This window comes from Orcinus orca, chromosome 15 (genome assembly GCF_937001465.1).
Source record: "Orcinus orca chromosome 15, mOrcOrc1.1, whole genome shotgun sequence".
NCBI lineage: Eukaryota > Metazoa > Chordata > Mammalia > Artiodactyla > Delphinidae > Orcinus > Orcinus orca.
In genome coordinates, this window is record NC_064573.1 from 16,806,607 (window position 1) to 16,834,589 (window position 27,983).

At 42.7% G+C, this 27,983-nt stretch overlaps 1 protein-coding gene across 3 annotated transcripts in view; it reads left to right on the top strand.

Annotated features, from left to right (window-relative positions):
- The window catches only part of FECH (ferrochelatase), a 35,957-nt gene continuing 7,974 nt past the window's right edge, over nucleotides 1-27,983 (top strand). Inside the window, exons 1-7 of one of the 3 annotated variants that reach the window (XM_033424907.2) lie at nucleotides 1-168; nucleotides 4,982-5,108; nucleotides 11,086-11,205; nucleotides 12,952-13,100; nucleotides 19,191-19,325; nucleotides 21,907-22,013; nucleotides 25,442-25,540. In XM_033424907.2, coding sequence (XP_033280798.1) covers nucleotides 102-168; nucleotides 4,982-5,108; nucleotides 11,086-11,205; nucleotides 12,952-13,100; nucleotides 19,191-19,325; nucleotides 21,907-22,013; nucleotides 25,442-25,540 — 804 coding nt within the window. In that variant the 5' untranslated portion in view covers nucleotides 1-101. The remainder of the gene's footprint in view (nucleotides 169-4,981; nucleotides 5,109-11,085; nucleotides 11,206-12,951; nucleotides 13,101-19,190; nucleotides 19,326-21,906; nucleotides 22,014-25,441; nucleotides 25,541-27,983) is intronic. The other 2 variants (XM_004268042.4, XM_033424908.2) reach the window with 2 other exon arrangements.

A 27,983-nucleotide genomic window follows, 5' to 3' on the forward strand; every position in this document is an offset into this window, starting at 1 on the left:
GGTGGTGGGTGCTGAGGTCTGCTGCTAGCTGTTGGTGGGGCCCGCGCCTGGGTGTGCTGCAGCGGGAGGAACCCAGGTCCCGGGCCGAGGCTGCCCCGGGAATGGTTTTAGTCAGCACAAACATGGCTGCGGCCCTGCGATCTGCGGGCGTTCTGCTCCGCGATCGGCGTAAGTGGGGCTGTCGCGGCCGCCGCCGAGGCGGGGACAGCGGGCAGCTGGCGCTGGGGTCCCCGGGCCTGGGAACTTCCAAGGAGCGGCGGCGGGCTGCGCAGGAAGCTGCCCGCGGCGGGGCGAGGGGCGGAGAAAGGATCCGGAAAGGGGCGCTCCACTGGGAGGGGCGAGAGTGGGTTACGTGGGTCCCCCGAGGACCCTGAGAGGCCGCGGGGAGGGGTCCCGGAGTCACATCGGTCAGCTGGGTGGCCGTGAGCAGTGGCTGAATTTCTAAGAGCCTTAGTTCTTATCTGTAAAATAAGAATAATGATAGTCGCAGGATTGTTGTGATTTCGGGAGGCAGAGTGTGTTAAGGGCCTGCCACAGACAGTACCGTTGGCATCATTATCCTCATTATCACCATGGGCATCTACCCTGGGGTTCCCTCTCTGGTGGTGGAGGTCACACTGTGTCCACTGCTGCCCTGGCCCCTGGCGTCACCCGGTGCTCACTTGTCCTTGGCAGCAGGACCCACCGCGGGGCAGCTCAGGCTAGTATTTTCTAGAGATATTTGGAGAAGAAATAAGACCCATGGACAACCTCACACTTTTCTGATACAGACGTGAATGTAGGTTGTGTCCACAGGAGGAGCGGACGGGACTCTGGTTCAGACACACCTGGCTGGGTCACTAGCTCTGCAGCATTCCTGTGACCCCCCTGAGTGAGGCTACCTCATAGGCTTGCCGTGAAGATTAGCAGGATACAGGTAAAGCCTGTAGCACAGTCCCTGGCACACAGTAGATGCATAGATAACCTCAAAATGTTCAGTTATTATTATGTAAAAGGCTGCCACCTACTAAGATGCTTAATTTGTATATTTGAATGATGACTGGACACAGACCTGACTTTTTTTTCTAAGAAGTTCCCTAATTCATCAATCTGTCACCTACTGAAAAGGAGTGGAGAGTCCACTCTGAACCTCCATATCTTATTACAGGTGCCTTTGTTGGAAAAATAATAAGGACCCAGTGTCCAATGACAATCAGGTCACTAAGGGCAGTGGGAGACGAAAGACATTATCTTTTAAGAAAAGGAAGCACAGTGCCAGTAACAGGGCTGAAAGAAGTATCAAATTAGTCTTTTCTTTCACTGACCCTTCCTGTGGCAAAGAAAGTCTGACAGGCTCTAGAGTTGAGGTCATAGAACAATATGAGAAACTTTAAATGCTTTGTTGTCCAGGTTATAAGTAACCAAGTGGAAGGATTCAGAAACCACAGCAGAAGTAGATTTGAAGTTCAATTGAATTACAGACTCTGATTTTAGATGTAGTTATAATACTTTATCTTGTTTTATATGAAGGGATTAACATCTGGGTTAGAAAAAATTGAGTAGTATTTCTCAAAATGAATTCTCAAAGTAGAAAAGCAAAGTTTTACACTCTATGTTTTTAGCATAGTACAGAATTAATAAGAAACTCCCTAGTATATATGTATATAGTATATACGTATATTTTAGAAAGTTAATAGAATAAAGAATTATTGTTTCTTTGTGACGTTTTCTTTCCAGATTTTTTACGTTAGGCATATATGTTTTTTGTAATTGGAAAAATCAAATCTAGAATAATAAAAAAGAATATCAATGTTTAAATTAATACATGAAAACATTCTGGCTCCATACTAGAAAAATAACAATTTTTTTCTTAAAGCCTCCCCTCGCCAAGTGTTTATTAATAGTTACAATACAGAACCTTATTTCTGTTAATTTTTAAAATGATACTCATGTTTATAAGGACCTTTTGAAATAATCTTCATCTGCTGTGTGATAGAAAAGGGCTGCATTAGGTACTTGTGTATCTTGTTTTCTACCCTCCCACGTACCACCCCCAAGCATCCAAAATATTAAATAATAGTTTTGGAGAATCACTTGATACCCATGAACTTCTTAAGTCACAGGTATACTTTTGAATGATTCACCTATTGGGTGTGTCCAGGAATTAATGAAGTTTTGTTTTCTTACATCATCTTTTCTGCATATCCCTTGGTTTTATAGCTTTTATTGTTTGTAGGCCTTCCAAAGGTAGACCAGTTGTCCATGCCAAGAGTAGGGTTAGAGTTACCTGGTCTTAGTTCATAAGTGGGCAGATCCTTAGTATTGAGTGTTCTTACTTCATGCATTGTGCCAGACACTGTTCTTGGGGCTGGACATAGATTTTTAAAAATTTTCCTAATCTTTACAACAGCCCTGCAAGTTTGGCCTTATCACTGTTTTACAGATGAGAAAAGTGAGGCTTGGAGTAGCTCAGTGAGTTGCCCAATTACTGTCACACAGCTTGTTTGGTCCTATCTGGAATTTCTGCTCAGATCTCTCTAGCTCCAGAACACACACTCTACACCACACGATGCTGCCTGTGCCTTTGAATTTCTCTTAAGCTGTGAGCTGAGTGCATTCAGGAGTCTCATTTGGTTCTTTGAATAATTACTTTAAACTTCTTTAGCTAGATTAGCACTAATCATTTGGTAGGAGATACTCTGTTTTTCTGGAGTCTTCAGATCATCAAGGGAGAGGAGTGTTTTAGAGAAGTCCTTGAGAGGTGGGTGTGTTAACCCTATGTCCTGAGCAGAAAGGATCCATCATTAGCATCACCTTCTTTGAGAATTTATTTAACCTCAGAGAAGAGAATTTTGTAAGTAGGGGGCATGGCAATAGTTTTCGGCAGCTTGAAAACCTACCAGCTCCCAAACTGTACTAAGCAATGCTAATGTACTGGTTGGAGACTCTAGTCTCATCCTTATTCCCCACCCCTACCCCACCCCCTTTTAAAGTTTGCAGGAGGAAATCTTATTATATTACCAGCAGTCAAATTATGTAATGCCAAAGTTCTATTCTGATACCCCATGGAATCTGATATAACCTCATTTATATAAGGAATTGCAGACATCGCAGCTTGATTGAGAACCTGGTTAAATCTCATCGTGCAGTTCAGAATTGAACTTGTCTGAAATAAGGAGATGTGAGTTGGTTTGAGACTTCATGTGAGCGGAATTGAAGTTCTTTATGTCAATCTTTGCACTTCTGCTTTGAGTTAATAAGGATTTTTCAGCTCAAGCTCACGTAATTGGCTCTGTTGGGAATGTGCACAATCTGGATAGTTGGAAATCTAAGTGGCCTGGAAATATCATTCTCCTATATTTTATAGACCTGCTAGGTGATAAGAAAAAAAGAAAGAAAAAAAATCAGAGAAGGTGTAGTCCCTATGCTCTAGACACTTACCAAGGAAAAGAATACTGGTACCAACATATGAGGCAGGCCCTGTGAAGAGTGCTGCACTGCCTTATCTGCTGTAATCTTTACACGGATGCAGATAACAGGGTTTCACCATTTTACAGCTGGGGAAACTAAGGCTCAGAAAGATTATAACCCAGCCCCAGTGACATTACTAGTAAGTGGCAGAACTGGATTCAGAGTCGGGTCCGTTGGTCCACAGCCCGGGTTCCTCACCAGAACACCTTTGACTCGTAAGTAGGAGGAGGGTAGAAGGAGACTGATCTCAGGCTGGTTTCAGACCCGCTGGTTTGAGACTGGGGAAGGGAGGTTGTGTGTATACTGCGGGGCACGGTAGTAACTACTGTCCTGCATTTTGCGATCTTGAGTACCTACTGTGTGGTTTCAGTTTAATTTCACTCTGTGTTATTTAAGGATGAGTACCCTTCATGCTATAACTGGGTATGGCCCATGGACTCCTCGATCCAGATAGGCTCTCCAGGCCCACAACTAACTTTGTGGTGCCCAGGACAAGACCCGTATACAGCAAGCTAACAGACTGTGAATTATGTTCTGTTCTGCTGTGCTGACAAGTAGACCTTGCTAACGGCCTGGAAGGGTGAACTCTTGAACTCTTCACAGTTCCTGCAGAAATGCCGCGGCCTTGAGAAAGTTGCCTCGGGCGGGCAGACTTCCCTGCTTCTCTTCCCACTCCTGGCCTGCCCGGCATGGTGAAGAGTCTTGTGCATACTCCAGTGTGTGTGTATGTTCAAGCTCCATTCTTGACCCTATGAACAGCCACCAGTCGGCTACCCTTCAGATCAAGAATTGCTTATACTGATGGTGCGATCTGCCGTCAGGAGGATGGATGCAGGAAAGAGGCCTGCACCAGACCCTGGAAGTGGAGCTTTTGGGGCATGGAATTCTGAGGTCCTGGGTCCTGGGAGCCTGGTCAGGAATGGGGGGCATGGACTCTGGGGGTCCATGAATCCTTGGCCATGCAGATGGCATACCCCATGGGGCAGGGTGCAGAAGGAGGCGGACCAGAATCGGCCCTTGAAAGCAGAGCACCTCCGTCCCCCGGCCCTTGTCAGAGTCCAAGGGCAATTCTGGGGTTCTTAGTTCTGGTACTATATTGGAGAAGGCTAAGAGGCAGACATGAGATCTGTGCAAGTGGTGGAAAACTGGCCCAGTTTCCACTCCTTAAATCAGTGTTTCTTAACCTTTTCTGCAGGCTCCTCACCTTTCATATGAGCAGTATGCTGCCGTCATAACATGCATGATCTCATGAGGGATCATGTTAAAAGCGGCGGCCAAGGCAGTGAGAGGAGGTGTGTGTGGCTTCTAAAAAGCCTCCATGCAAGTCCTGTAAGCCATCCTAGGGGACGCTATCTCACCCCCTCAGAGAGGTCTTAAGAGCCTTCACCCGCCTGCAGTGAAATGCTGGGGAAATCACCTCTGCTGTAGCATCTCTATTAAATTTTAGATCCAGGAATTATGCTCTGAGGACCTCTTCAAAAGCAATTACTTTCCAGCTAGATTTCATGCTGCCACTTTACTTTTGTCACAGTGGTATATGGTGGCTCAAGGGCCTGTCAGCCACGGAGGTGCCAGTCGAGTGCAGCCACAGCAGCAGCTGCCACAGAAACAGTCCAACGTGCCAGAAGCCCCAGACCTCAAGTCCAGCCGGGGAACAGGTACGAGTCTAATTTTAGGTACTAATAAGGACTTCTCTTTCTTGACGCAAACACCGGTGGATACCAGCTACCTAGGAGAAGAGGTGTTGGGAAAACCCAGTATGTAAGGAGTGGTATGTTATTTTCCTGGCTTGCTTTCAATAGCTGTTAAACTTATAGATTGCACCCCCAATTAAGGCTTTAAAAGTGTTTTTGAATTTTGATAGATTTTTTACATTTTCTGTTAAAATTTTTTTCCCCAGCTTTATTGAGGTCTGGTTGACAAATAAAACTCCCACAGGGCTTTTGTTAAAGGACACAGAGTTGAGTACAAACAATCTGCAAATCGTGTGGGGATTTAGTTTTGGAATATGTCCCATAACAGAAATTATGTATATGCTGGAAATATGTTTATGAACCTAACATGATTATACTTATGAAATACATCTCCTGTGCAGGAAAAGGAATAACGAATCCACCAAGAATTTCTGTAGTAAACTGTTAAGGCAGTGAATATTATTGTAAATGCCATAATGTGATTTACAGTTTATTAAAGAAACAAAGTACGTTCCCTACCTCACCTCTGCTGTTTGCGGGTGGACGTCAGCAGGCATGGCGTTGCTACTGGGTGTCCTCTTCAATATCAGAGGCCACAGCTGTTTTCAAGTCTTCCTCTGGTACAGAGGCAACAGAAGACTGCAAAGGTCGCTTTTTAGATGAGTACACAGATAGGAGTAATGCACTTTAACACTGGGCAGAGAGAAAGTAGCCGTGAACTATTAATGCCTTGACCTTTCTGGTAGACCAGATGTTCCACGAGAGCTTTACAGCTTTGAAAATAGTCATATTTTGTGTTTGTTACTTTTAATTGTGTGATCCTAGGTATGATGATGGAGCACTTAGTGAACTGAGGTTTGTTGGGGATAGGGCAGTAGGGTGGGGTCCCAAATCATCTCCTTTCGACTCTCTGGCCTCCTGAAAAACCACACGTGGGAAGGGAGACAGGAAGCACAGACACTGTCTCCATCCTGGGGGCATGCCCAGCAGGATGCCACTCCTCCTTGACCCCCACGGCCCCTCTTTTCTCACCTCAGCCATAGTACAAAGTGCTTTAAGTATTTAGGGTTTGGGGTAAGTATTTGGTGTAAACTGAAGAACTGATTGGACGTGGAACCCTGGGAGAAAAATTATTTCATTACTATGTTATCCTGGTGGCAAAAGTCAACAACATAAATTGCCTTAAGGGCTTCCCTGGTGGCGCAGTGGTTGAGAGTCCACCTGCCGATGCACGGGACACGGGTTCATGCCCTGATCCGGGAAGATCCCGCATGCCGTGGAGTGGCTGGGCCCGTGAGCCATGGCCGCTGAGCCTGCGCGTCCAGAGCCTGTGCTCCGCAACGGGAGAGGACACAACAGTGAGAAGCCCGCGTACCGCAAAAATAAATAAATAAATAAATCGTCTTAAGATTAAATTATTAAAATTGAATAAAAATCTAAAAAGACTCCCAAATTCTAGTAAGTAACTTTATATCATATTTATACAAAAGAAATCGGTTCATTTTAGAAAATACAGACAGGAAAAAAAAAATCACTGATAATCTCACCACCCAGTATTTTGTCTCTATACCTGTATCTATTAATATTTACTCAGTATATATTTATCATAATGTGATAATACTACATATATTATTTTTATAACTTCCTCTTTTTATTTAATGTCTACCACATAACTGTAAAAAGTCTACATAACTTTTATAGACTAAGAGTATTTTATTAAATCTTAATTTATTTATCCAATCTCATGTTATGGGGCACATAGGTTATTTCTGGGTTTTAAATATTAGAGATGATGGGGCTTCCCTGGTGGCGCAGTGGTTGGGATTCTGCCTGCCGGTGCAGGGGACACGGGTTCGTGCCCCGGTCCGGGAAGATCCCACATGCCGCGGAGCGGCTGGGCCCGTGAGCCATGGCCGCTGAGCCTGCGCGTCTGGAACCTGTGCTCCGCAACGGGAGAGGCCACAGCAGTGAGAGGCCCGCATACCGCAAAAACAAAAACAAACAAACAAACAAAAATTAGAGATGCTGAAGTGGTGAGTGTCTTTGTGAGTCATTCTGATGCCAGATATGATGAAGGCCTCGTGCTGCTTAGTGCTCAGACTACTCTAGACAGTGCTACACTACAAATTTGTCCTCAGAGGGCTGAGTGGTACATGTTTTCAGGCTTCGTGGGCCATTTGGTCTTGTTTGCTGCTATTCACCTCCCCCATCATAATGTGAGAGCAGCCACAGGTGATACGTAAACAAATGACTGGAACTCTGTTCCAATAAAACGTTTTTTTAAAAAATTAATTTATTTTATTTATTTATTTTTGGCTGTGTTTGTGTTGGGTCTTTGTTGCTGCGTGTGGGCTTTCTCTCGTTGCAGCGAGCAGAGGCTACTCTTCGTTGCGATGTGTGCGCTTCTCATTGCAGTGGCTTCTCTTGCTGCAGAGCACGGGCTCTAGGTGCACGGGCTTCAGCAGTTGTGGCTCATGGGCTCTAGAGCGCAGGCTCAGTAGTTGTGGAGCACGGGCTTAGTTGCCCCGTGGCACGTGGGATCTTCCCGGACCAGGGCTCGAGCCCGTGTCCCCTGCATTGGCAGGCAGATTCTTAACCACTGAGCCACCAGGGAAGCCCTGTTCCAATAAAACTTTATTTACAAAAGTAGTCAGGGGGTGTGTGGGCAAATTTGACCCATGGACTGGAGTTTGCCAAACCCTGTTCTAGAGGCAGTATAGATCCTCTGGCCAATTACATCTTGGAGATTTAATGAAGAGCTGGGATTTGTTTTTTATCTTGATGATGACTATATATAGTAGAATAGAATTAATCTGTTCCTTTGTTAATTGATGAGCTTAAGTTTTGGTTTGTCCAGTTAATAGTTCAAAGGAAAAACCTCATATTTTGAGAGTGCAAGAATATAAATGGCAAAATGTGGCAACCTTTTCAAATGAGAAGCTTTCAATATGTTTGCCTTACACGCTTTTACATTCAAACAAGGGGAACTTGACCATTCAGACTTTGGTGTCAGATGTTCTGTGTCTGGAGGGGAGAAGAGACAGCAACCCTTGACTAAAGCTTTGCAGTTCACATTCGGGAACAGAGGGATGTTGGACTAGGGCTTCCTAATGCGCCATTCGTCATGCGCAACACAGTTTTGAATTAAGTGCAAGCGTATTTAGGTATTTTCATGTATAAGATCAACATGGTTTGCAAAACATGGGTTTGCAGGGTAGAGTAACATCCCATTTAAAGCCACTCTTGTTCTGAGCTCAGGTGTTATAGATGAAAAACAGTTCTAAATCCTGTTTGCACATTGATGCCCTCTGTGGCTTAGGTAAGTCTCTTAGCGTGGGGTTTCTTAACCAGTAATCTGTTAACTGGCAGCAATCCATGGAAAAATGCACTTAATTTATTGTGAGTCACAGCTTTTGAGGGTGAGAGACAGAATCCCAGAACACCAGTGGCCTAAGTAGAAAGATTAAGGGAATATTACAATTTCACAATATAATGAATCTGGAATTTTCAGGTATCAAGAAAACAAAACACCAGTTTGTTAATTCATTGATAGGACTTCTGGCCCGAGGGGGTAGAAAAGTTATGGAACAACAACTTCAGTGTGGTTGCTTGGTTTAGTAAAAAGAGATTAAACCCCTTTCCTCTAACACAGTGGTTCTGAGCAGAGGGTGGGATGGGGGATCATTTGTGTCCCTGGGACGTATTTGGCAATGTCTGGAGACATTTTTGATTGTCACAGCTGGGGTAGGTTGTGTGCTATTGCCATCTAGTAAGTAGAGGCAATGTTGCCACTAAACCTCCTACAAAGCACAAGACAGTCCCACAACAAAGGATTATCCAGCCCCCAATGTCAGCAGTGCTGAGGTCAAGAAACCCTGGCCTAAGACAATGATGCGGAAAAAGTGAATTTGCTTAATCTATATAATGGGGTCTAACTTAGAAAGTCCCTGAGTTCATTGTAATGCAGCACTTCCCTTTCCCCAGAAATTGGTTCTTATTTTGAAAACTTAGGCTGAGCATTCAGATTTCTACTTCATCCACCTATACTGTGTTTGATCAAGAAAATGGTTTCTACTTGTATAAATTTGACACACTCTGTTGCCTAAAATTATTGCCAAACATTATTAACATTTTTTCAAAAATTACAATTAAAATGTCATCATGATATCATTAGCTTTAGAACACTTGAAGAGCAATCTTCCAAACGAGACCCATCTCAGCAGGATTGCGGTAGTCACTGCATCAGCTAGAGGTGGTCTTGGCGTAGGAGATTTGGAAAGTAGACCCCTCGGCATTTGTAACAATGGTGTTTTAAATCGACATCAGGCTGCTTGTTCCTCAGCTGCTTCATCAAGAGTGAGTGGAGAGGATACCCATACGCTGGAGTATTATTCAGCCACGAAAGGGAAGGAAGTACTGATTCATGCTACAATACGGATGAACCTTGCAAAGTTTATGCTAAGTGAAAGAAACCAGACACAGAAGGCCACATATTATGACTCTATTTCTGTTAATAGGCAAATCCATAGGCCCAGAAAGTAGATTAGTGGTTGCCAGGGGTGAGGGAGAGGGAGAATGGGGAATGGCTGTAACGGATAAGTGGGGTTTTGGGGGCTGAGGAAAATGTTTAAGAATTAGATAGCTGTAATGGTTGCCTAACCTTGAGCATATATTAAAAAACACCAAATTGTACAGTTTAAAATGGCAGGTGTTATGGTATGTGAATTATATCTAAATGTTTACAGTGCACAAAAAGAAAAAAAAGGATGAGTGGAAGAAACACTCCTTGTCCTTTCTTTTCCCCACCGGCAGCCTCTTTCACTCCTGTCACAGGAGGAACGACAGGCCCGCAGTTCTCCACGCTCCCATCTCAGGCTTTGACCTTGTGGCTCCGACCAGAGTCATGGTCTTCTGGTGGCTCCCCGAAGCTCAGGGAGACACTTGGTCCTGCTCTGGCTCCATCTTGCCCCCTGGCTGGTTTAGGAATAGAGAACTCATCCTGGCCTGGCTCACTTCGACGGTGCAGGCCTCAGAGCAGCTGTGGATTTTATAAGTTTACATTTTTGCATAGTCCTTTTTAAAAAAAATTTCCCAGAAGCTGCATGACTTTCTTTTTGTTTCCTTTTGCTCATCCAGTGGTTGATTCTTTAGCCTGGGACTAATCTGAACAATTCAGAACAGTGTTTTACAGGAATTACCTAAGTCGTGGGTTTTAGATGAAGGATGGCGAGGTGAGTGTAAAGTGAGAAACGTAGTTTATCACAGCAGGGGACACTGAGCAGGAGTAAAGGCAGGCTCTGGAGAAGGAGGCAGAGTAGCAAGAAATAATTTAAGCCATTAATAATTTAATAATTAACTAAAGAGAAGGGAGTAAATAAGGGCTGATAGTTTCCTGGGGAGGTTTAAAATTATAGGGAAACCCACGGCTCCTCTGTGTAGAATAGAACCTACTGTTTGTGGCAGCTTATGCTGAATAAGTACATTATGCACTTAATTCTCAAAATAACTTTTTGAGGTAATTGGTGGACTCTCTATTTTACAGATGAGGAAACTTAATCTTGGAGAGATCAGGTAACCTGTGTAGGCACGAGGCAGTCATATGAACAAGTGTTTCAGCCTCAGGACAATTTTAGGTTTACACCTTGACCCTCAGCCCCCAAAGAATGGGATCTTTGTTCAGGGCTGACAGTTTAATAGAGGAATATTTGGAGCTCAGGGAAAGTCCAGGGACAGGGATGGAGCTAGACGGTGAAGGTCAGAGTCTGAGCTGGGACCTTGGACTGTGCAGAGCTGGAGGCCTCATGTGTTCACTGGGATGGCAGTGAAGAGATCTGTAGCTTTGCATCTTTGCATTGAACAGATTAGATGAGAGTTTGCTAGCAGAAACAAAATTCTACCCTAGAAGTGTTACAAATCAATTGTTGCCTTTTGATTTATGTAGGAAGCCGAAAACTGGAATATTAATGCTGAACATGGGAGGCCCTGAAACTGTCGGAGAAGTTCACGACTTCCTTCTGAGGCTCTTCTCGGATCGAGACCTCATGACACTTCCTGTTCAAAAGTAAGATACATGTAAATGCCTATACTTATCCATAACCTGTGCAGTGCATTTTGCCTTCCATGTATCTCAGTTCTGTAGTTAAAAAATAAATAAATAAACGGTTTTAGTGCACATCTGGTAGTGCTAGAGCAGCATTCTTATTTTCTATTAGTTATGAGAAGGCTATGATGTAAGAAGAATTGTAGGGGATAGAGAAAGCAAGTTAGCGAGGATTCCCCTTGGGCCGTTTCCTTCCCAGAGCTCTGGAAATTGCAGCGGTCTGGACACAGCTGAAGGAGCTATAAAGATGTATTTGTACTTTGTACTTAACTAACACTCAGGGAAGCAATGAGTATTATTCATTGGTGCTGTGGAATTGAGTTTTTGCTGTCCTTCTTCCCTTCCTTTCATTCTTTCCTCCCTCTTTTCTTTCTTTATTTTTTTTTTGAGGTATGATTGATATTTGCTGTATATTTTGATGTGTATGACTGAGTTTCACAATATCTTTTTTTAAAAATTGGAGTATAATTGCTTTACAATGTTGTGTTAGTTTCTGCTGCACAGTGAAGTGAGTCAGCTATATGCATACACATATCCCCTCCCTCTTGGACCTCCCTCCCTCCCACCCCTCTCCCCTATCCCACCCATCTAGGTCATCACAGAGCACCCAGCATAGGGTTTTGGTGGTTTTTTTTGCGGTCCGCGGGCCTCTCACTGCTGTGGCCTCTCCCGTTGCGGAGCACAGGCTCCGGACGCGCAGGCTCAGCGGCCATGGCTCACGGGCCCAGCCGCTCCGCGCATGTGGGATCTTCCCGGACCGGGGCACGAATCCGCGTCCCCTGCATCGGCAGGTGGACTCTCAACCACTGCGCCACCAGGGAAGCCCAAGCATAGGGTTTTTTAATAAAAAAATTTATATATGCATACGATAAAAAATTGCAAATAGTTAATAAGTGTTTATAGTAAAAAGCAGGTGTTTCTTTCCCCTTGGACTCCAGCCTGCCACTTACCCACCCCGGAGGTAAGCACTGTTAGGTCCAGAAATAGTCCAGGCACATCCAGGTGTATATATACATGCACACACACACACACACACCCCTTTTTTACACAAACGTGAATGTACTTATGTACATCATTTGGCACTTTGCTATTTTTTTTTTGAAACTTAATTTTTCTTGGAGATTATTCCATAACAGATTATATAGATCTGGCTCATTCTGTTTTCATGACTGTATGGAATTGCACTGTATGGTCATACCTTAATTTATCTAACCAGTGCCTCACTGACGGACACTTAGATTGTTTTCAGTGTTACAATGAACATTCTTGTGCATACATCTTTGCTCACGTGGGCAAGTATATCATAGGATTAACATGCATTTTCTTAAATAAGAGGGCTGCACGCTGCCTAATGTCTTGTACGTCCTAGTTCCTATTAGGTACAGGATCCAGAGGTGGTAAGTTAGTAGCTAGCACACAGCCAGGTGCTCTGCACAGGTGTCTGAGCTCCCGAATCTTCAGGGCCTGCTGCTAGAACAGCTTGTAGGGCAGGGTGGATACTCCTCAGAGACTGTCTGGTTCTCTCTCTCTGATCTGGGCCGAAAGAGCAGGCTGTTGTCAGTGACCTCGAGCTTCTGTTTTTAAAGGCTTGATCTTAATAGGCTCTTCTTAAAATTTTGCTTATCTTTTTTTTTTTTTTAATTGAGTAGAAAATGTTTCTGAGGTTACTTAGCTGGAATAAAATGATTTCAATGTTCAATGATTTAGTAAGCTGGGACCATTCATTGCCAAACGCCGAACCCCCAAAATTCAGGAGCAGTACCGCAGGATTGGAGGCGGATCCCCCATCAAGATGTGGACTGCTAAGCAAGGGGAAGGCATGGTGAAGCTGCTGGATGAGTTGTCCCCGCACACAGGTATGGTGTCTCTCAACTCACATCTCACGAGGTTTGTTCTTTCAAAGTATAGTTAGGAAACCCACAACACTGTTGGAAGCCAAATGCAATTCTGGGTACCAGCAGCTCTCAATTTGCAGGGGGTCCTACCTGATGCCCGGCCACTGAACTCAGTTCTTGTGGCATTTTCCTTTGTTCCCAGATGTATGCCTTTTCTATTACTTCCTTATGTTACAAATAAAAAAGCTAAAGTTTCAGAACATTAGTCTCAAAAGGAAGTTGGAGGTGTGTGTTAAGTTGAGCTGGATTATAAGGAAGAGGCTACCTACCATGAAAAAACAGAGGCATACATCATCGTCCTGGAAAGAAATCCTTGGGAAATAGGTTGAGGCTGCTGCTATTGCTGTTTCTGTGTGGATGACTAATTAGATCAGCATCTAGAGCAGAATTAGCTAGCTGCTACTGCAGCCATGAGGCTCTAAGCAACTTTCAGCAACCGCTTTCAGCTCTTGGCAATACCATGATCGTGAGTCATTTAAGTGCCTCGTTGGGCATGGCACTGAAAAGAGGATTGCACACATCTGGTGACTGTTCTCTGAGAGCCTCTAACGCAAGTTATAATGTGCAGAATGAAGCATTAACTACACGAAGGAACTCTAAGTGCCGTATTTAATTGCATTCAAGACACCATTGATTGCTGGACGCACCATTGTTTTTATATAATATGAAGACACAAGACCTCTGTCAGTTAATTTTAAGATGGTGTCTGTTGTAGACCAATATAAGGTGTTAAAACAAATACTGTGCATCTTAGGACACATGAAATGTGTTCATTGCAGACAGTTTAGGGCTCAGGATCAGGACAGTGTGACACAGTGTGGACCCTCACGGAGAGCAGCCCCGCTAGGCAGGACCAAAAGCGTTTCACTGAGCAGCAGCTCGAGTTGCTCTCAGAATCCACTGTTTGTGTCACACATGGGACAAAGGGCTCCAGCCCTCAGCAGAGCATCTCACTTGGAAAATTGTTCACTTGTGCTTTTGAATATTAGGTTTTCTCCCTGCCTTCACTTGTGGCTTCAGGGCATTTCTTATACAGCTCAGCCACATGTGACACAGTGTATCTTTTAAAATGTGGGGTGAGGGAAACTTGGCTGACCTCACCTCACACCTACCCGATGGAGAACAAACTCTCTAGTCATGACCTGCTTATCACGATAAAATGTTTAGCGTGAACCAGATCTGCAATTGCTATGCTGTCTTCGGTGGACGAAGGCAGCGGAAAGATGCCATTTTTCCTGGTGACGTCTTAGTCTAGCACCCATCACCATAACAACCCTAGTAGAGCTGTCAGCCTTGAAAAAGGAGTATACATGCGTCCTTCCCACTTCCTTCTTTCTCTGTGGTGAGACTGCTGGCTTGTCCAGACCAGACAGGCCAGCAGTGGCCTCTGCCTCCCTGGTTGGTCTGGAAAGAGTCCCATGGAATGACCTGGATGTATAGCAGTGTCCCACTCGCTATCAGATACCTGGTGTTGATGACCCTAGGGCACATCACCAGCCTCTGTGGCCCACGCTGGGACCCCCGAGGCAGGCAAGTTCAATTCTGCCTTTCTGCTGCGTGGTAGATGACCACCTCATCATTTAAGCAAGCCTGCTTTGGGGGTGTTTAATGCGGCCCAAGACCACCCACGCGTTCATTGATCAGTGGCCTACTGAGTGCCCTGCGCTGGTCAGGACTGCTACTCACGGTTGAAAAACATGGTTTCTACTTACAAGAAGCTTCTAGTCTAGTGGGGCCTTGCTGCTGCAGGCCAGGCTGCTCCAGGGGCAGAGAGAAAAATCCTTTGAAGACTTGCTGGAGGGATACCCTACAAAACGAGTATAGCAGCTGATGATCACACAGCGTGTGGATATAGGAAACAGGAAACAGTCTCAGAGTTTAGCAGGTTCTTTGGGGGAACTTTGCATTGAAGAGCAAGAAGATTACCAGATGTGGCCCTGTGGCCCCCTCGGGGCTCGCCCAGGTTACCCAGAAAGAAGCTTCTTGTCCTGCTGTTCATGCTTTGCTGAGTGGACCTGAAGCTTGGCAGTGAAGCCCCAGCTGCCGCTGGGTGGGGCTAGCACTGGGTTCCCTCCCTCCCTCACCCCTTCCTGCTGCTTCTCCTTCCTGCTTTCAGGTTTCCTTTCTTTCTTTCTTTCTTTCTTTCTTTTTTTTAACATCTTTATTGGAGTATAATTGCTTTACAATGGTGTGTTAGTTTCTGCTGTATAAAAAAGTGAATCAGCTATACAGAACACTCTATGACATAAATCACAGCGAGATCCTTTCTGACCCACCTCCTAGAGAAATAAAAACAAAAATAAACAAATGGGACCTAATGAAACTTAAAAGCTTTTGCACAGCAAAGGAAAACATAAACAAGACGAAAAGACAACCCTCAGAATGGGAGCAAATATTTGCAAATGAAGAAACTGATGAAGGATTAATCTCCAAAATTTACAAACAGCTCAATATGAAAAAGCAAACAACCCAATCCAAAAATGGACAGAAGACCTAAATAGACATTTCTCCAAAGAAGATATACAGAGTGCCAACAAACACATGAAAGGATGCTCAACATCACTAATCATTAGAGAAATGCAAATCAAAACTACACCGAGGGGGCTTCCCTGGTGGCGCAGTGGTTGAGAATCTGCCTGGTAATGCAGGGGACACAGGTTCGAGCCCTGGTCTGGGAGAATCCCACATGCCGCGGAGCAGCTAGGCCCGTGAGCCACAACTACTGAGCCTGCGCGTCTGGAGCCTGTGCTGCGCAACAAGAGAGGCCGCGATAGCGAGAGACCCGCGCACCGTGATGAAGAGTGGCCCCCGCTTGCCACAACTAGAGAAAGCCCTCGCACAGAAACAGAGACCCAACACAGCAAAAATAAATAAATTAATTAATTTAAAAAAAAAAAAAGGAGGTGAAGGACATGTCACCTTCTCCATTTAAAAAAAAAAAAAAAACACTACACCGAGGTATCCCCTCACACCGGTCAGAATGGCCATCATCGGGTTTCCTTTCTATTCATCTCTTTCTCATTCCTCCTCCATTCTTATACTTTTTTTCCTACAAAATTATAAAATTTACTTTTGAACTGTGTCTATTTGTTTACATGTATTTGGAAAAGTTCTCTTTAGTCAAAAAAAAAAAAAGTGATGATTACAACCAGATAAAAATGTTTCAGACTCTCATTTTTGGGGCAAGTAGTTGTTGCTTGGTAGCCGGTATAGATATTTTGAGACTTGCACAGGCTCTGCATAGAATTACTATTGACTAATTACAGGGCGTTACATGAGGGAATGTGACTTGGAATTGGTTTCGTGTAGTAATACTGCATTGCAGTCATTTAGTGGACACAGAAGGAAATAGATGAGAAGTGCAATCATTTCACTTCATGAAAAGTCTAAATCTAAAATACATTTTAAAAATTATAGTTTAGTTATACATGGCTGCTTTTAATGAAGCTCTAAGTAAGTGCTACTCAGTAAAATAATTTTGTTCTTTATTGGATGCAAAATGGGTTCATTTCAGATGGAGCTGTCTTCCCCATCCCTGGTTGTATGACGTCAGGCAAATAACTTACCCGACTAAACCTCATCTTGAAAATGGGGATGATAACAGAACCCAACTCGTAGGACCACTGTGAAGATGAAATAAGATAATCCTGAAAGGCATTAGCACGGTGCAGCGTACATGATAAAAATTCAGGAAATGTGAGCTTTTATTATTCACCGTTGGCATAGGGTTCATGATCTGATACAAGTAACAAAGCATTATAATAACTTCACACCATTCTCTCAAAGAATCATGTACAAATCAGACATTTGAACTATTGCACGTGCTAAATGAATGGACTGGAGATTAATGAAGTTTTACTGTTTAAAAAATGGCTTTTCTATTCGTTCCTTGTTTTACTTCTTTGCAGTTCTCACCCAGGCGTGTTCACTGAGCAGCTGCTCTGAGGGTGGATGAGGGTGGGCCAGCGAGTCGTGTGTCTGGCGCTCACTCTGGCCAGATGTGCTGCCCACCAGATGTGGTGCTAGATGACATCCAGGAGACTCCTTCCTCTCCCCGCGCTCCTGCGGGGGGAGCCAGGAGCCTCCGTGCGTGCTTGTTAGCTCTTCAGGATAGACCCAGTCGGAGACAGTGCGTTGTCACTTTTTCTAAAATATGTTTTTGCAGGCCGTGTTGAATTGGACCGTTTAAAAGCATTATCTGTTCTTTCCAGAGTATTTTACTCTGTCTCACTTCCAGATATGGTCACCGCCTTGCTTTTATCTGTGAGGGAGGCCTCTCCACCTCTCTTAATCTGTAACATTTGAGGAACTCCCAGACCCCAGGCATTTAGGCTACAACTTTCAACTACCGGGCAGCTGAAAAGAAAACAGGAGAAGCTGGTTGACCCCCAGCATTCAGGGGATCTTACTGTGTCAATCTGATCATTGGATTGTCTCAAGATAGATTAGAAAGCAAATTCCACTCCAGCCTCAGCTCAGAGCACCAAGAGCTCCTGAAAAGTGGACTTGATGATGCTGTTATAGTTGGCAGTTTTAGCACGAACCACGTAATCTTTGAACAATCGGTCAATTGGAGTTTGCTTACAGGGCCATGCCCTCTGGGGTGTTTTAACTGCAGGTCACCATATTTTATGCAAGAGACCAAAAAATTGGTAGCCTAGAAGGGACAGGCAGCTGAGAATGATTTCATTTGTATCCCTTCCTTCCTCTTTTTGTAGTTCCCAACCGGAGAATATTGAATCAGACTGTCCTTGCCCTGCACAGACATGCTTCTATTCCCCTATCGATATTCTGCTTCTGTTCTTGGCAACATGCTCCATTGATTCAGTCCCCTGGGTCAAGTTTCTGAGGAATGTTTTCTATATCTATATCTATATGTAGCACACACATATATACATATATATAAAATATACACACACATGTATATACACACTCATAGAGAGAGACACACACACACACACACACACACACACGCAATCAATGTATCATCTTTTTCTTCACTTCAACCTATATGTTTCTTGTGGCAATTTAGTGTCATGTTCTTAGTTGAAGCCCTGGCTTATGCCTGGACAGTAACGTCATCTCAGGTTTACTATTACTTAATGTTTATGTAGTGTATTTTCAACTTCATCCCTGAGTATAAGTTGAGTGTCATCCTATGAAAAGACAAGGAAATAAAACTGGGTAACTTTAGGAAACTTTCAGTTTTATGATTTTATAAATGCCTAAGAAATTGGTTGAAGATGCTTTAAAAATACAGGAGGAGAGAGGAGAGGGAATTGGTAAAGTGATAGAAGGACCGCGAAGATGTGCCCTGACTTGGGCCATTTAGGTGCCAGAATAATGATTTTTAAATCCCACTTAGCGCCTCCAACTTAAGCATTGTTGTTGGTTTGTTCGTTGATTTGTTTTTCATATAAGTGAGGAGAATCATTTGAATCATTTGTTATTCGTGCATTTTTATCGAGTATCCCAGAGCTTTTATATAAACTAGGTGGCCTGGGGTCTGAGGGAACAGAAGGAGGGGACCCGGGTGTTGGAAGAGGCTGGGGGTGAGCCATGGAAGGAGCACAGGCTTTGGGGTGGGGAGACCCACGTTGCAATCTCATCTCAACCATCGGCTAGTTGTGACTTTGGGCAGGTTCATTAACCTTTGAGAGTCTGTTTCCTTATCTGAAAAATGGGGTTTAGATGAGAAAAAAAAAAAAAGCACAATGTCTCCCATGGTATCTGGTACATGAGAGGAGGTTATACTTTAAGGATAAATGCTCTCTGCTCTTGAGTCTCTCTTATCTCAGCCAAGAGCAGAGAATAAGGCCCAGAAGCTTGAGTTTTAAAAACCATATGCTAAATGGTTGAACACAGAAAACAGTGGTTAAAAATCCATATACCAGCAGAAGACTGGCTACAATCCAAGGACTATTCTAAACCTGCTCACTTTATCAGCACCATAGGAAATTAGGGTAACTGTCTTTGTTCTGGACACTGCATTCTGTTTGGAATCTATATCAAGATGAATGCTTTCTCCTTTCCACACATGCTTCCTAATAGCCCCTCACAAATACTATATTGGATTCCGGTACGTCCACCCGTTAACAGAAGAAGCAGTTGAGGAGATGGAGAGAGATGGGCTGGAAAGGGCGATTGCTTTCACACAGTATCCACAGTACAGCTGCTCTACCACAGGTAAGGCTTCTCTCTGACAGTGAGAGGGTAGATCTGGCCCTGGCAAAAGTAACCAGGGAAGCTGAGCGCGGAAGGAAACGATAAATCATTTTCGATTTGAATGGCAAATCCAGTCTGTCTGCTTTAAACATGAGAGTTCAGGTCAGTCCGTTGGAAATCTCATGGTTCATCTGCCCCTTGAGTTATTAGCCAGTTGACTGAGAATTACAAATGGTGGGTGAAAGGCAGTGGCTTCCAGTGCTCAAATGCAACTGTATAATGGATCAGTAATGAACCTTAAGCCACTTTCTATGTTTGTGTAATAACCCTTATTTTTATGGCTACCCTAATATTCTTATTAATGTAGCAAAGTTGATAGCTGTTTCCATTTTGCCAGCAGAGATGTCCATATAACATTGGAAATATTGGTATGTATTTTGGTTATGCTTTGGTTATGGGTTGGTTCCTGGTTAAACCAAAACCCAGTTTAGGGTTTCCTTTGCAAACTTCTCTCAGGGAAATGTTACTAGGTGTTGTTTCCTATATATTTAATTGGAGCTGGAGAATAATCTGTTTTGCCAATCTCTGTATCACGAGGTATAGGTAAATCTTCTACTGTCACCCACAAATACATTTGTTTACATCCTTTCTCAAGGCTTGCGGTCAGCACATTTTTACTCCCAAATTGCTTTTGGACATTAGTGCATATGATTTCTATAACTATAAGGAGAAAACAAAAGGCTACTGGAAGAAATCTTGGAAGCCTGGTGTGTGCCTTAAATATTTATTCAGAGCACCTGTGAAAATGTCTGAGTTCTCAGACACCCTCAAGAGTTTGAATTGTGATTTCTTTTGGACATGTACCTCAATAACTTTAAAATGTCTGGTAACGTTATTGGAGAATAAATCAGATTTTATAAATTTCTAAGCTATACTTTGGCCAGGCTTTCAAAAATATAACTCAACATGTAAATGTCCGCTCTCAAAATTAAACAAGTTCAGAAGATGGTTATTTATATGACAAAGGATTGACTAGGGTTTCATTTCACAGCTGGCTCTAGCAGTGTGTTTAAAACAGTAGTGTCTGTAGCTTTTCCCTACTACCTCTGGTGTAAGGGCAGGTACATCCCTACTTCAGAGATGTGAAAGCCTTTGGGAAGCATGTTCATTCTTTGAGGCCACTAGAGTGTCATTTATCTGTTGTTTTATTTAGACACATATTGTGGCAGCAGCAGTATATTCTATGTATCAATCACTTTTTTTAATCATGCAATTTTTTTAGTTACGCTTTTCCCTTAATTACTACCTTTGATAGTTCATTGCATGTTTCTGAGTGATTCAGAAGACCCACTGTGGCTTCTCGAAGTCCTTCTGTACATCTGAAGATGCTGTTCACCTGTGAAATGTGGTTTGCAATGTGAAGATGGTGGTGACTACTTTGTGATTTCTGGAGGGATGGTTTTTGAGCCTGGAATGGACTCAATTTGGATTTATCTGACCCATTGTATTCTCAGAAAAATGGAACTCCATTTATTTTTTTGAAAATTGAGTCTTAGCCTGAGGGTACATGTGATTTAAATATGGCTTTGTCCTGGCTAGCATTTTAATTTGGAGACCTAACTGATCAATAGTTCTCATGGAGAGACCGGTGGTGTTGGGAAGCGTGGCAATGTTTTGGAGCATTTGCCCCATGTGAAGATTGAAGAAGAGGCACCATGTTAGGGTTAGCTTCCTAGGATTAAGGCTTGGCTCCAGTGCCAGCTCCTCTAGGCCAGGAAAAAAATCGCACTGTGTTGTCACCATCTGCTTTCCCTTAGTCTTCGAATTTTCGTGGTTTCCGTCTCTTGTTTAGAAATACAAGTTTTGTTAGATTACCTGTAAGGATTTGGTATTCATTTAACTTATTCTAGGGAGTGATGATAATTTTATAAAGCAGGTAAAAACAGAGAATGCGCTTAGAAACCTTAATAAGCTGCTCTTCTTATCAAACAAGCCATTAAAAAGGATGGTTATAAAGCTTTTACTGTAATGTGGAAAATACTCATCTCATAATACTAAGTAAAAATGCCCTAAATACTCAGGATACAAAACTGCACATGTCCTAAAAAGTATAACTTTGTAAAACAAAACAGCTGTAAAGAAAAATAATTGGAAAGAACTACCTTAGAAGAAAACAATGACTGTATTAGCATTCTGGGGTCATGGCCAGCTTCTTTTTTGCTTTCTTTCCCACCCCTACATTTTCTGTAAATGGGGTTGATTACCTTCATAATGGGAAAAAAATTTAACATGCTTTCAATTGTAAGACTTGGTCTTTGCAGATAATGACTGCTTGTATTTCATAAATCCGCTGCCATTGTGCTTCTCTAGAGAAGTGGTCTCAATGCTCTTTGAAAGGCCATTGAAATTGATTGCTTTTTAGTGATCTTCATTTGCAGGGTAGTTAAATCTATATGCATTTTAGAGCATTGAAGTGATTGTAATTAGACTGATTCAGTGCGGAAGACTTACCTGCTTTGAACTTATTACTGCCTTTACTAGTCTGTTTTTTATTTTCACCATAGCCCACATGCGTGTACTAAGTGGCCCCTGTATATTTCAGGCAGCAGCTTAAATGCCATTTACAGATACTATAACGAAGTGGGCAAGAAGCCCACGATGAAGTGGAGCACGATTGACAGGTGGCCCACACACCCCCTCCTCATTCAGGTAAGCCAGCCACTGCCAGCTGCGTCTGTCACCCCAGCTTCTGGTGTGAGTCAGGTTCTTGTCCCTGCCTGGTCTGTGGGTGTCCCGAGTCTTACTGTTCTCTTACTTAAATTGTGTGCTGGGGATTAACAAAAGGTATTAGAGTCTTGATTTATTATGACAGGAGGAAATAAATTTAAAGATTAAAGGGTAAACTCTTTTCTTTCTTCAGATTAATAGTATTAGTTACAGACCATGGCAGAATTATGTTTTGAGTTTTGTGTTTCACAGTGACCAAAAGAACATTAAAGATTATGCGAGGAAAAAAAAAAAGATTATGCACGTTGTTTCATTTAATCTCCATTCATAGACTGAACAGCTGACAAACAGATCCTCTATTTTCTAAATCCTTTAAAATATCAAAAGATTTAAAAATTTTAAAGGTAATATATCTACATGTTCTGAGACAGAATAAATTTAACATTTCAATTGAGAAAGTTTCATATATTAAAAGAAATTTCAAATTTCTCCTACATAGTTTATATTTGTAATATTTATAGTAGTAGATGTTTGATTTTAGGAGAATCGGTTAAAGCTACAATTCTAAAGCTTTGAATTGGTGTTATTATGTACCTTTTCGCCCTTTGAATAGGGGAGTACTACTGGCTATTGTCCTTGATCAAACAAATATTATTTTTTTCTGTTGGTGGAAGTTTCTACCTTCGAGTTAGTTTAGGTAGAAGAAATACTAAGTGATGTGGATTTCATCCGTTTATTTTTCTTTCCTCGGACCGTCTCTGGCAAAATACCAGCTTAACACTTTTTTGAAGCCTGGAGTAACTTAAAATCGATAACCACTAGATGGTGGTAGACATCGTTGAAAGCAGGCCGGCTCGCCCCTGAGCAGACGGTGTTTTCCTTAGGCCCATAGGTGCTGTCAAGGGTTAGCGCTTAGGTTGAAATCCAGTTTTAAGTAAAAAGTGCGAAGTGAAAGGGAGGCACCTTCCCTCAGGGATGGGTGTAGTTTTGGTCTCAGTGTGGTGTCCTCCCCCACAACCTCCCCCCAAGTTTGCTCTTTGCTGGGTCCAGTCCGGACCGCCTGAGCCCCAGCCTGGCCTGCCTGTTCTGCTCTTGGAGGCCTGTGACTGGAAAAAAGGGGGGTTTCAGGTTAGCACTGACATGTGGTCGCAGAGAACCGAGGGATCTGCACAGCATCTGCCTGCCCTAATTGAGGGAGTAATTAGATTTGCATTAATATTCAGTCCTTTGAAAAGGGGGGAAGCAGAAAGATGGAAAGGTCTCTTCACTGAGGAAGTCTCCCTTCATAAAATGAAAGGGAATTTTAGAGGCATTTATCTGCCCTCCTATATGGTGTGATTGAAGGCTCTGAGTGCCGCCTGCTTCTTTCATTCTGCAGAGGGATTGCACGTAGAAAATACCGCAGATGGATTTTAGATGATTTCAGGAACACTTCTGCTCGCCCACGGCTCCTCTATTTAGATAAAGGCTGAGTCTGTTGTAAGCTGTAACAAATTGTGTTTCTACTTGCAGTTATGCAAGATGATAAAAGGAAAAAATACTACTAAAACTTTGAGGAAACAAAAATTTATGGTTAGATTTTATTAGTATCATGACGATTACGTGAGGAGATTTGATATCTAGTGGAAATAGAAAAACACCCCAACTAAACAAAAACTAAAAGTAAAAACTGAAACTAAAAATTGTGTGTTTAGTCTACATTTCTATCAATACGTATTATAGGTAGTAATTACTCAAAATAGTCATTTTACTACTGTATCTAGCTGTTGGGATATTTGGTGTAAATGTATGTTCCAGGCTCCTACTTAAACTTTGCATTGGGCCTCCTTATCTAGGCTTTTGTACAGTCTTTTCTGAGCATCCTTAGTCTCCAAACACTGCAGAGACCACCAGAAAATATTGCTTTTATCTGTATCTAATCCTATCACATTGACTCTATAGGTAAATTATAAATTTTGAAAAGGGAACTAACTCTCTAGGTACCACTTTGTGCCTTAGAGCATTAATTTGTCAAATTTTGTGGGTTCTGGAAAGATTAATAATATCCCAATATTTATTAGGTAATAATTTGCTCATCCTTTAGTATTAACCACTGATATATCAAAATGCCAACAAGTACAAATTTACATGGTTCTGGTAAATTGTCCTTTATAATTTTTTTAAATAATGCTTTAAAAACCTTTTTATTTGGAAATAATTTCAAGCATTGGAAAAGTTACAAGACTAAGAATATTACATAAGGAACTCTCATCTCTTTGTTTAGATTCACATATTAATAACATTTATCCCACTTGCTTTATCAGTTGCATGCTCTGTGTGTGTATGCATACGTATGCGTGTCTATGTATACATAATTTTTTTCCTGAACCTTTTGAGAATAAGTTTTTTATACACACACACACACACACACACACACACACACACACACACACACATACAGACTTATAAAACCACCCTTTACACCTAAACAGCAGGCATATTCTTTTCCATAACAATGATACAATAATCAACTTCAGCAAATTTAACATTGATACTTAAATCTATCTAATCTACATTCATATTCCAGTTTTGTCCGTTGACTCATTAATGTCCTTTGTAGCATTTGCTTTATAAGTTAAATGACAGAGTGATTAAAGAGTGAGATCAAAGAAAGCCTCTTCAGATCTGGTATTTCAGCACCTATTGTTGTGACTGAGGGACGTGCCAACTAAGGAAAGGAATTAACTGGTCTGGTAGAGAGAGATGTGACGAGGAAGGGGGGCTGCGTTCTAGCCCAGGTTCCGCAGATGCCATGCGGCTGAGCGGGCTGAACGGGCCCCCCAGTCAGCCTCAGCTCCCCACTCTGTGGATTTAACGAGAGTTGTACAACCTCTCATCTGTTGTTATGAAGGCTGTCATGAAGGTTGACTCAGTGAGGAAAAGGTCGTAAAAATAGAATCATTTTCTTATTCCTCTGTTATTTCTGTCTAATGTATTTTAATGTGATAGGCCTGAAAGCCAAGCTAAGGGAGATTTAGTAAGACCCTGTAAGCTGTTTTCCTGCTAGCCGAGCAAATGAGAGGTCTTAAAACAACTTCTCCTTCCCATCTGTGTTTCCTTTCCATCTGGAAGTGTGCCCTGTGCCTCCCAAGGGGAAGCGTCCAGAGCGTTCGTTTTCAGTGAGCCATTAGCGAGCTTTAGAAGTTTCCCATCAAATTCCCCAGGCCCCTGAAACCGTTATGAGCCATTTTGATGATGAACCAAAGCAAGAGAGACTGTACAGTTTGCAGTTTTTTTTTACAAAGACAGTTCTGATGTTTGAGGGCTTCACTGAGAGTTTTGGTGTCGCTCTCATTTAAAAAATATTTTCTTTTCCTTCCATGTCTTTCTTCCCACTCCCTCCTTATCCCCCTTTCTTGGTGTTCCCACAGTGCTTTGCCGACCACATTCTGAAAGAACTGGACCATTTTCCACTTGAGAAGAGACGCGAGGTGGTCATTCTTTTTTCTGCTCACTCGCTGCCGATGTCTGTAAGTAAGAACATTCTGTTGGATGACCCAGTGGTAGAGGATTTCGAAATGTGTGACATGGACTCAGCTTCCGTTTGGCCTAAGCCCAGTGCAAGGAGGAACTCTAAAATCTCAAACTGAACTTGGTGCTAATTTTAGACTCGTTTCTTGAAGCCTAATAACAATTCATTCAGACTATACTATTGTGAATAGACATTGTCTTAATAAGTCCCTTTAAAATGGTAACTTGAAGATATATTCCTACCTAAGGATTTTTAATAAGTGGGACAGTTAAAAGGAGACTGCTTTTTGCCTGCCCTGTTGAAGGAACTCAGCCTGACGTTTCAGGGTGTTGGATTGTAGACTGCGCCCTCAACCCCATTCTTTAGTCCTCAAGACTTGGGCTGTTTGAATTCCCGGAAGTGATTAGTTTTTAATTTGCCAAGGCTAGGGAGCACATTTTGGCCAGTGAATATAGAGTGTGTCAAATTATGATCTGGTTGCTCCTGAGTTTCTCATATTACACTGGGTGTTCATTAAGATACCGCATCTGTGCCATCACTGTTGCATTTGTGGAGACAAGAATGATGGAGCTGGTGTATGTATGATATACAGAAGTGCTTGGGATAAGCAGCCAGTTTCATCAGCTTAGAACCAGCATTGTACCCTAAAAACATTGCTTGCAAAGCTGGAGAGGTAGAGAATTACATTTTCTCAGGTGTTATTAAGGTTTTAACTCCAGGGATAACGGAGTTAATACAAGTGTCGTGTCTGGGGCCACTCTTCTAATTGGTCTGTACTGCCACCTGGTGGTCACCAGGGGCAAGCCCGTTGCAGCTTTTCTCTCCTGCATGTCACCTAAGCGGTGCCAGGTTCAGCAGTAGGTAGCTCTGGAGAGAAATTTCTCTCTTCTGGAAGCCTGCCTGTTCTCTTTTCTGGTCCCATGCAAATTCTCTTCACATGTCCATCCTCTTGCTCTGTCCTTCTCCTTTTTATAACCGTCCTGTGTGTGATGAGGCCGTGTCTGAAGTGCAGAAGGGAAGCTCTCTAGCCAGGAAAGGAGGAAGCACGTTTTTATACGTGCATGATTCCAGGTGCTGCCTTCTCTCCTCTCGTCTCTCACTTCACTTCCCGTTCTTCCCCTCAAGGACTGAAGATGCTGCTTCCAGGTTTGCTTATTTGGGTTTTTTTTTTGCTGCCCAGGGTCTTGGGTGAGACTGAGAAATACCATGAAGTCAGGAGGATAAGGATGGGGTAGGGAAGGCAGAGGGATTGTCGAGCAAGAAAACTGTTCTCACAAGCTCTTCTTTTTCCCCTGCATTCGCTTCTAATGACTTTTTCCCCATAATGACTTTTTAAAAACGTATTATGTTGAAGTCATTTTAGACTTACAGAAAAGTTGCAAAAATAGTACAGTGTTCCCTTAGCTTCTCCTAATGTTGACATCTCACATAACCAGAGTCCAGTGATCAAAACTAAGGACCAAACGGCGGTACAGTGCTGTTACCTGAAGGCCTTACTCAGATGTCTCCACTTCTTCCTCAGTTGTCTCTTTTCTGTTCCAGGATCCAATCCAGGATCTTACATGGCATTTACTTGTCACGTCTCCTCAGGATCCTCCAGTCTGTGACAGTTCCTCATACTTTCCTTGTCTTTCATGACCTTGATATTTTTGAAGAGTGATTTTAGTAGAATGTCAGTTATTTTGTAGCATGCTCCTCCATTTGGATTTGTCTGGTATTTTCTCATGATTAGACTGAGGTCGTGTATTACCAGAAAAAAAAAACCCTGGGGTGGTCTGTCCTCAGTGTAGCATATCAGGGGAACATGCTGGCAGTATGTTTTACTACTCGTGACGTGATCCCTGGTCATTTGTCTAAGGTGGTATCTTCTGGATTTGTCCATTATAGAGTCACTATTTTTCTCTCTGTAATTACAAATATCTTAGGCAAGCTACTTTGAGACCGTGCAAATATCTTGTTGTTCCTCAGACTTTTGCCCACTAATGTTAGCCTCCATCAGTGGATATTTCTGTGCTGTTCTAATGGTGACTTTATATTTCCCTCATTCCTTCTACATTTATGTTTCTAATGGCAAACTAACTTTTAGTAATATCATGAAAAGGTTCATCATTTTATTTCGACAATGTTTGTTGAACACTTACTATATTCCAGGCAGTCATCTATCCTCTATCGTAAGATATGGGAATGAACAAAATAGACAAAAATCTTTGCCTCCAGAGAATGGGGGAAGGGGGACGGATGATAAACGTAATACATAAGAAAATAATCTGGAACATTAGGAGGTCATAAGGGCTATGGGAAGAAATAAAGCAGGGTAAGGGGGTTAGGGAGTTAGTACACAACTAAATATTAAAGAAGTAAAAGTAACACTTCTACTGAACATTTTCAGAGGTATTAGCAAGCTGTTCTGGCTGTGAGTAGCATTTACAGACACTGTGCAC